The 10,166-nt window shown below is 44.0% G+C and overlaps 1 protein-coding gene across 1 annotated transcript; it reads left to right on the forward strand.

Annotated features, from left to right (window-relative positions):
- Positions 1-804: 804 nt before the first annotated feature.
- Positions 805-9,507, forward strand: naa30 (N-alpha-acetyltransferase 30, NatC catalytic subunit; the record flags this gene model as incomplete). Its single annotated transcript, XM_083643245.1, has 4 exons — positions 805-1,864; positions 3,543-3,666; positions 4,811-4,866; positions 9,370-9,507. Exons 1-4 carry the CDS (start codon positions 983-985, stop codon positions 9,505-9,507), a joined length of 1,200 nt encoding a protein of 399 aa, XP_083499371.1. The 5' UTR covers positions 805-982.
- Between the last annotated feature and the right edge of the window lie 659 nt (positions 9,508-10,166).

Raw genomic sequence — 10,166 nt, forward strand, 5'->3', positions numbered from 1 at the left:
CAATAACAGGTGATTGTAATCAATTAACAAAACAAATTACAAACAAATGCACGTGACATCATGGGAATACTATGAATAGTCGTGAATTTGGGAAAGGATACAACTGTGAGGACAGATGATGATCCAGTCGCTGTCCACTCTCTGGTGCTGAAAGGCCTTCCTGCAACGACAAAGTTCAATTTCAAGTTCAAGAGCCTCAACAGACAGGCCGATGAAGACTATCCAGCAGGATGATCCAGGAAGAACAACCAACCCAATCTACTGGCGACATCTACTGGAGAAACTTCCGTTTTGCAAGACAAGTGGTTACAAGACAAGTATCCTCAACTAATGGATGGCGCCATCTACTGGAGGGAGAACGGCTCTACAGGTACTGTACTTTCATAAGTCATGTTATAAAACTAACTAGTTGACCCTTAGATACACCAGCTTTGTCCGAATTACATTTCAAAACAAAAATAACGACCACACGTCAATGATACAATGCTCCAATATTATTTCAGGCTGTGGTCCAAATCCAAGCGTGTGTAACACAATGCAATGCCAACCAAACTGATAAAAGAGAGCCTGCGCAAGACTCTGGCTATCTCAAATCTCAACAGAACGTAGAGGTTATATCGAGAGAAGACATAGCCTGCCTAATGATTAACTTTTAAAACATAACAGTGTGCGCAAATGCCTATGGAGCGCAAAAATGCTCGCCTGATGTAAAAGAAACGATTGAATTACACCACTGTCGTAAAACGTCTCTGTCTACTGTTGCAATGGCGTTTGCTGCGACAGCACTTTCCGGCAGCAGGGAAATCGAGGAGAAAGCAGCGACTTACGTCGCCAGCGAATCCGATAACGGCTTAATAATCCTCGGATTTATAGATTATTCGGTGAAGTAACTTGTATATTGTTGGTATATCCTTTCACCTTGTGAATGAAATTGTATTTGACGTTTTTCAAGTGTGAATCTCCACCTTGATGCGGTGGTGGGATGGCTACAGTGCCGACTGGGCCTAGTAGCGCATTGCCTGCATCCCCGGCTGAAATTACTCCCTTCCCCGGGGGAAGGAGCGTGGAGCCGGGGGAGGACGGAGACCCAGGCTGCGGCAGGGACGACTCCGTTAGCATAGCCGGGACAGGACAGAAGTCGCAGGTCGCTGAGGTCAAGCGGTCGATCAAGAAAAATCAGAAAAACATGCTATCACATGCTAACCCGACGGCGCTACACCTCAAAATGCAGCCCCAGGAGCAGCAGCAGCTAAACGGCTTGGTCAGCCCCGCGGAGGACGCCGACAGCCACCACCACCCAGGAAGCCGAGATGACAATCCCAGAGCGTCCATGGAGAACAGTGACAGCGGCGGCGAGGGGACCCCGAGCGACACAAACAATAGTGAGCATTGCCAACACGAAGCAGGCCACAGCCCCTTTTCAAAAAACGGCAGCCACTCTCTCTTGATTAACGTTAACAATAGCATGAACGGAATGCCAACTATCACAAGGAGGACTGAGGCAGGACAAGGCCACCACCCCGGAACCGGAGAGCACCCCGAGGACGAGAGGAAAGGAGAGCGCGACCCCACGGAAGCCCCGCGACCACCGGGCGAGCCGCCGGACCACCCGGGCCCGGAGACGGCCAGGCCCTGGGTGGAAGCCCACCAAGACCCACCCGTGGCCGAGCTGGCAAGGCTGGAGCTGAAGAGCTCGCCCGGCGGCGGAGTGGAGGAGGACAGCCACGGGATTCATTACGTCCGCTACGAGTCCGAGCTGCAGATGCCATGGATCATGAGACTGATCACCAAGGACTTGTCTGAGCCTTATTCAATTTATACTTACAGGTACTTCATCCACAACTGGCCACAGCTCTGCTTTCTGGTGAGTAGACACTGAGGAAAACCACGTGTCATCATTACTATCTACTTACTGTACCAGTCTAACTTCTTGTGTCAGCACATCAAGCCTAGGATTACCGGTAGTTGCACAGCTGGTTGTCAGTTGCCTGGGTCCAGACCTGCGAATCCGCCCACTCCACGGAGTTGCCTGGTAATCGTGTGTATAGTTGACTAGGTTCGGTTGTCAGTGCTCTAAACCCCCTGAAATCACCCTAAAAGATAAAACCTCTCATCACACACTGCCTCTGTCAAGTCTTCAACTCGGCTTGTCAAGTCAATATTACCGGTAGATCAACTGTGTGGTAACCTAATATCTGCGCCTGCGGTTATACAACGTTTCTGCTGAGTTTGGGTGTGACTGCTGGAGTTGGGCATGCACATTGCCTAGTCAGTAAATAATCACCTGTCAGTGTGTCCCAGAATCCCAGCCACATAGTTACGATATGTATGCTTGCCTTGGCCACATGATGAACATATATATAGCTTACACACACTTAAAAATAGCCCGCAGTCAATTATAGGCATTGGCTAGGAGTGTTTATAGCCTCAGTCTGGGTGGAAGTAACTGCTACTTGTCTGTCACAAATCTTTCACTCTTGTTCTGTGACTGTCTTAAAAACTGCAATCAGTGTTAATAGATTTCAAACCAAGAGAAGGAATTAAGAATTTCTTAATTCATTTCTTAATAAGAAATTAATTGAAGTCACTGTTTGTGGGTTCCATGTCAGTCAGTCTTGTGATGATGTCAGTCAGGGCCTTTATTCCAGTCATCTGTGTACAGGCATTCAGAGGCATGCAGTGTAAACTTTCTAATCGTGGACTCTGAGGAAAACACACAGTTCAAAACGTCAAATCCGCTAAACGTGCTAGATGTACGCTAGTGTGAGTAAAATAGACCGAAAACCTTTCGACATTTTCAGTCTTAGGAGAGAGCAAAGTTGTGACCCGAGCGGAGCGGAGCTTTAACTCTGCGTTTCTCAAAGCACCTACTAAAAGCATCTAGTTTGAATTGATCAGCAGTCAGCAGCACCCCAGTTTAGGCCCTTCACTGTCCTGTCTCTTTGTTTATCCTTTTAGCTTCTCATCCGACCGGCACACTACCCCTTCAATCTCCTCCCATCAGGCAGGAGATACAGAAGCATCAAGAGCAAAACATCTACCTCCAAGCCATTAGACATATTCTGAACTTGCACTGGTTTATTGATTATGTTTGACCTATAGCACTTTAAACTGTATGCACTTCTGCTGAATATGATGGTGCTGGATACTGTTCCCGAATGTTGATTTTTTCTTGTGTTTAATGGTCATTGTTTGTATATGGTGTGCTGCTGCACTGCCTTTGTCTTTTTGTCTGAGAGTGAACAAAGAAAAATTCCTATCAACTATGTTGCCATGGCAATAAATTGATTGAATCTTGAATCTTGAATCTAGCTTGGAGGTCATAAACCTCCCAGAACCAGTTTGTCTACTAGGAAGCACCACCATGCAGTAGAGGTGAAAGGTCACCTCAGAGACACCTGTGCTGGCAGAATGACAGGAACTTTAGGTTAGAGATGTTGTTGATTGGCTACTTCAGTAGTCGGTCAGAGGGCTTAACTATGTGTGTGTGTGTGTGTGTGTGTGTCTGTCTGTCTGTCTGTCTGTCTGTCTGTCTGTCAAAGGCCATGGTGGAGCAGGAGTGTGTCGGAGCCATCGTATGTAAGCTGGACATGCACAAGAAGATGTTCCGTCGCGGCTACATCGCCATGCTAGCTGTGGACTCAAAACACAGAAGGAAAAGCATCGGTGAGGGCCGCAGCACTGCACCATCTCCCATAAGAGGAGTCCGTGTAAAACCCACCAGCAAGGCCGGTCCCACGATATGAAACCTAGAGCTAGAGCTCTGTGACGGTGTCGTAATGCTTTCTTTGACAGCCAAATCTGGTTATGCAAAGTAGAAAATGAGATAAGGTATACAGTACATATACACACTGTCTGTGTCTGCTGAAGGCCACAGTCAGTCACATTGCTCACATCTTTGGTATACTATCAGCCTTTAAAGTCGAGCTGAACCCCAAAATGACTTTTTATTTTATTTTAGTTCAAATACCTGGGTATTCAGTGCACCTATTTAATAATGTATCAAAAGAAAACCACAAAAATCAAATTTCTTTAGTTTTTCACACTTTTCTAAGTCAAAAGTCCATTGTTCAAGATTTAATTCATAACTAATCTATAGTTTGCTGACCTCACATAGTACTATCAAATTTCTACCCAATTTCAACCAATCATATCGACATGGCAGCTGTCAATCAATCCCCATGTCAGGAGAATTTTCTCCTCCAAATGAAGGAGAAAATGGCAACTAGTGTCTGTAACCTGGTGGAATTTCTAGCCCATAAACTAACTACTAACTTGGCCAATTGTATGTAACATACAAAGTAAAGCAAATGGTAATGTCTAAGAATGCAAAGACATGTAACTGGCTCGTTAAACTGCATTCCAGGAATAACGTTTACGTCCGCCGGTCTTGCCCTTACTAACCTTACGCCGCCCCTCGGAGATTCCAGGCGGGCAGGCAGCACTCATGCATCGGATTCTCCGCTCCGCTCCACAAGGAAGCAGCTGGCTGCCTGGTACCCTGCGGATCCCACTCGCGTAGCACCACAACACGCTGAATCCCACTCGATTTGGGGGCGGAACACGCCAGGGTTGGCCAACGCCAAATCAAATCATCGACACGCTATTATGGCCCGCCTCTCAACCCTGTCGTCTCAGACAGGATTTATTTTCAGACTCTGAAACGTCTCCGACCCCCATGCTACTTGGGTTCCGTTGGGTTCAGTTCATCTCTAAGCCAGAAAAATAGACAAACCAAGTGTTATTCTCTTGACTCTTTGTGTGTTGCTGATTTGTGTGCCATAGCTGACTTGTGTTCTTCCACTTTCAGGTACTAACCTGGTGAAGAAGGCCATCTATGCCATGGTGGAGGGTGACTGTGACGAGGTAAGATACGTGCTTTCCGCTATGGGACGGCTAGTGCTAACCGGCGCTCACTCATACTGCGCATGGCATGCCTTCCTATTCCAACTGACAATGTTGCGGTCTCATATCTTGCTACAGAGAGGATTTGTTACCCCGAGTAACGGTGCGATCAGAGATAGATTGGGATGGGATTTTCCCCCCAAGCTTTGTAGCACATCTCATATATTCCTGTATTTCGTTTTCCAAATTCCAACACTATTTCAGGTAGGGTTGGCACGATGGATGATGGCATCGACCATCGTCGATGGGCCGACCCCCATCGACCTCTGAGCCGTCTACATCGGACCATCGCGATTATCCGTAAAAAAATGCGCGGGCGGCATTAAACAAGCGCACCCAGTTGAGAGAAGCGGTAGAGCGGAGAGGGGGAGGGGCGGAATGAGGCTAAGCAGAAGTCGGTTGTGTTGTTGTGAAAATGTTAAGACAAAGAAGAAACTTCACGTTCTTTCCTGTTTTCAAGGCAATGTGAGTAATGTTACAACAAGTCTTCAACTGTGAATTCAACTCGCCTGTTTCCATGGAGTCGCTCCATAACATACTGCAGGCTGCTGCTGCTGCTGTGTTTCTATTTCTCCTTAACGTAAAGTAACGTTCAAAACTGAGCCCACGCAAATCTAACGTTATATCCGCCAGTAATTCTGTCAGTTTTCTGCCCGCTAGTTAAATTCAACATTGGTCAGGATCTGTAATGTTAACGTTATTTGTTTTGCGCTGTTCAATATTGCTGGTAGTGACAGCCACTGCTTCAGTCGCCTGGCTCTGTGCTGTAGTAGTAGCCTATCCAAGCCCGCTGGTCTCATGTAAGAGCTCAGCTGTGCATCGCGATGGCTATTTGGTTGACATCGCACAACCCTAATTTGGGGTATTTTGTATTGTGTTGTCTTTTGACCTGTAGCACCTTAGCAAAAGATAATAGTCAAATGTGCACTCATCTTCCTACAGGCTTTTTAAGTTTGGCCATGGCCCTGGGTCCAACTCTAGTGGCAAAATTGGGTACTAACATTTCAAGGTCCTGTTTTCCCTCGCTGGCCTTCGCTTATCTAAGTTTGCCAGTAACCTTGGTTTGATTGTCGCCAGCTCTAAAGTCATTCACTAGCTTCTCACTATTACAAACTGAGCTCTAAGTCATTCACTAGCTTCTCACTATTACAACCTGAGCTCTAAGTCATTCACTAGCTTCTCACTATTACAAACTGAGCTCTAAGTCATTCACTAGCTTCTCACTATTACAAACTGAGCTCTAAGTCATTCACTAGCTTCTCACTATTACAAACTGAGCTCTAAAGTCATTCACTAGCTTCTCACTATTACAAACTGAGCTCTAAAGTCATTCACTAGCTTCTCACTATTACAAACTGAGCTCTAAGTCATTCACTAGCTTCTCACTATTACAACCTGAGCTCTAAGTCATTCACTAGCTTCTCACTATTACAAACTGAGCTCTAAGTCATTCACTAGCTTCTCACTATTACAAACTGAGCTCTAAGTCATTCACTAGCTTCTCACTATTACAAATAGGGGTGGGAATCGCTGAGTAGCTCACGATACGATATCGTCACGATACTTGGCCCTCGATAACGATATATCACGATACTGCGATACTGCGATATATTGGAAGACGATACATCACGATACCTGTGTAACAAGTGAAAAAAATACCTCTGAAGGCAAAAAATCATGTATTATGCATTTATTAGCAGAATTGACATGAACTCTCTGAGTTCACTCACTCACTCATACCATTTTCGATACCACGGAGGAAAAGTTACACATTAAGTCTTTTTATTATTACTATTAAAACAAGAAAACCTATATAACCTACCTACCTACCTATATAATTTCTAAAAGTAGATATTAATGATCAAACATTTCCATTCATGTAGCCTACAGTAGTTATGTTTTTGTTTCAACTACAAACATAAATAAAGTCAACTTGAAACTATGTTTCAACTACCACACACAGCATAATATTTTAGCCTGTTTATTGAAAAAAAAAAAAAAAAAAAAAAAAAAAATTAATAAACATATCGATACTTGGCGCCAGTGTATCGATAACGTATCGCGGGTGGAAATATCGCGATAACGTGGGTATCGATATTTTGTCCCACCCCTAATTACAAACTGAGCTCTAAAGTCATTCACTAGCTTCTCACTATTACAAACTGAGCTCTAAAGTCATTCACTAGCTTCTCACTATTACAAACTGAGCTCTAAGTCATTCACTAGCTTCTCACTATTACAAACTGAGCTCTAAAGTCATTCACTAGCTTCTCACTATTACAAACTGAGCTCTAAAGTCATTCACTAGTTTATCACTATTACAAACTGAGCTCTAAAGTCATTCACTAGCTTCTCACTATTACAAACTGAGCTCTAAGTCATTCACTAGCTTCTCACTATTACAAACTGAGCTCTAAAGTCATTCACTAGCTTCTCACTATTACAAACTGAGCTCTAAAGTCATTCACTAGCTTCTCACTATTACAAACTGAGCTCTAAAGTCATTCACTAGCTTCTCACTATTACAACCTGAGCTCTAAGTCATTCACTAGCTTCTCACTATTACAAACTGAGCTCTAAGTCATTCACTAGCTTCTCACTATTACAACCTGAGCTCTAAGTCATTCACTATCTTCTCACTATTACAAACTGAGCTCTAAGTCATTCACTAGCTTCTCACTATTACAAACTGAGCTCTAAGTCATTCACTAGTTTCTCACTATTACAAACTGAGCTCTAAAGTCATTCACTAGCTTCTCACTATTACAAACTGAGCTCTAAGTCATTCACTAGCTTCTCACTATTACAAACTGAGCTCTAAAGTCATTCACTAGCTTCTCACTATTACAAACTGAGCTCTAAAGTCATTCACTAGCTTCTCACTATTACAAACTGAGCTCTAAAGTCATTCACTAGCTTCTCACTATTACAACCTGAGCTCTAAGTCATTCACTAGCTTCTCACTATTACAAACTGAGCTCTAAGTCATTCACTAGCTTCTCACTATTACAACCTGAGCTCTAAGTCATTCACTATCTTCTCACTATTACAAACTGAGCTCTTAGTCATTCACTAGCTTCTCACTATTACAAACTGAGCTCTAAGTCATTTACTAGCTTCTCACTATTACAAACTGAGCTCTAAGTCATTCACTATCTTCTCACTATTACAAACTGAGCTCTAAGTCATTCACTATCTTCTCACTATTACAAACTGAGCTCTAAGTCATTCACTAGCTTCTCACTATTACAAACTGAGCTCTAAAGTCATTCACTAGCTTCTCACTATTACAAACTGAGCTCTAAGTCATTCACTATCTTCTCACTATTACAACCTGAGCTCTAAGTCATTCACTATCTTCTCACTATTACAAACTGTGCTCTAAAGTCATTCACTAGCTTCTCACTATTACAACCTGAGCTCTAAGTCATTCACTAGTTTCTCACTATTACAAACTGAGCTCTAAAGTCATTCACTAGCTTCTCACTATTACAAACTGAGCTCTAAGTCATTCACTAGCTTCTCACTATTACAAACTGAGCTCTAAAGTCATTCACTAGCTTCTCACTATTACAACCTGAGCTCTAAGTCATTCACTCGCTTCTCACTATTACAAACTGTGCTCTAAAGTCATTCACTAGCTTCTCACTATTACAACCTGAGCTCTAAGTCATTCACTAGTTTCTCACTATTACAAACTGAGCTCTAAAGTCATTCACTAGCTTCTCACTATTACAAACTGAGCTCTAAGTCATTCACTGGCTTCTCACTATTACAAACTGAGCTCTAAGTCATTCACTAGCTTCTCACTATTACAACCTGAGCTCTAAGTCATTCACTAGCTTCTCACTATTACAACCTGAGCTCTAAGTCATTCACTAGCTTCTCACTATTACAAACTGAGCTCTAAGTCATTCACTAGCTTCTCACTATTACAACCTGAGCTCTAAGTCATTCACTAGCTTCTCACTATTACAAACTGAGCTCTAAAGTCATTCACTAGCTTCTCACTATTACAAACTGAGCTCTAAGTCATTCACTAGCTTCTCACTATTACAAACTGAGCTCTAAGTCATTCACTAGCTTCTCACTATTACATTTTTTAACATCTATGGGTAATGACTCTCCTGACAGAGCAGATGTTTGAGATGATAAATTAGCTTTAGTATTTCTCTGATGATCTCGCTGATTGAGACCAAAGGATTTGCCGCTGTGCGTCACCATGTTCATAATACAGTAATTATTTTTGGCATTTATGATAAGCTACACACAAGGTGACCAAATTATCCCTGTATTTTTCAGTCGATCCCGATTGAAATAGACCATTTACAAGCACAGCTTGTGCTGAAACACATGCAAACCGCACGCCTTTTTTGAATAAGTATTAACGCAACAGCCCCACTGACTCGTCCGTCTGTGTGTGTGTCTGTGTGTGTGTGTGTGTGTGTGTGTGTGTGCCCCCAGGTTGTGTTGGAGACGGAGATCACCAACAAGTCGGCCCTGAAGCTGTACGAGAACCTGGGTTTTGTCAGAGACAAGCGGCTGTTCAGATACTACCTGAACGGCGTGGACGCACTGCGGCTCAAACTGTGGCTCCGCTAGAGCAAAGCAAAGGAAAGGGGGGCGGGGGCAGGGGCGGGACAGTGGGTGGTGCTGTTCAGCCCTTACCCTATCAGCTTTGACGGCCTCAGCTCAGCGCCGGGCATTTCCCTCTTATATACACACACATACACACACACACACACACACACACAGTACACGTACACCCGTGTACACGCATAAGACTATGCACATACGTATGCATAGACACGCCCTCTTTTTGGTCCATGACCTCTTTGAACATCTCTCTTGTTGAGGCTGAGATGGGCTGAAGTCCCACCTGATGCTTTCATGAAGGCCACGCCCCTCAAGAGTTTTTGGACTTTTAAGAGGAGGAGGAGGGGAGGGGGGGGGGGTCTCTGGGACGACCTTGACTGTGGGACTAGATGAACTTCTGACCTTCAAGCTTGGACTCTGTAGTGACCCAGGAAACGAGATGCGAGGCCGACCAGGGTGAAGGACACGTGTCCGAGCCCCTGAGGACGACGCGCCGCAAAACCAAGTAATCCTACACAGAACGGGGCGGAAAAACCGGACAAAAAAAAAACCCAACACACCAAGTGAAACAAGGAAGTGTGGGGATGGTAAAAAAACAGACTGGGGAAGAAAATATTTGTGGAGTTTATTTTTGTGTTTCTTTTTTAATCATGTGAGTTAGATGG

This window comes from Poromitra crassiceps (genome assembly GCF_964638095.1).
Source record: "Poromitra crassiceps genome assembly, chromosome: 9".
Lineage (NCBI taxonomy): Eukaryota > Metazoa > Chordata > Actinopteri > Beryciformes > Melamphaidae > Poromitra > Poromitra crassiceps.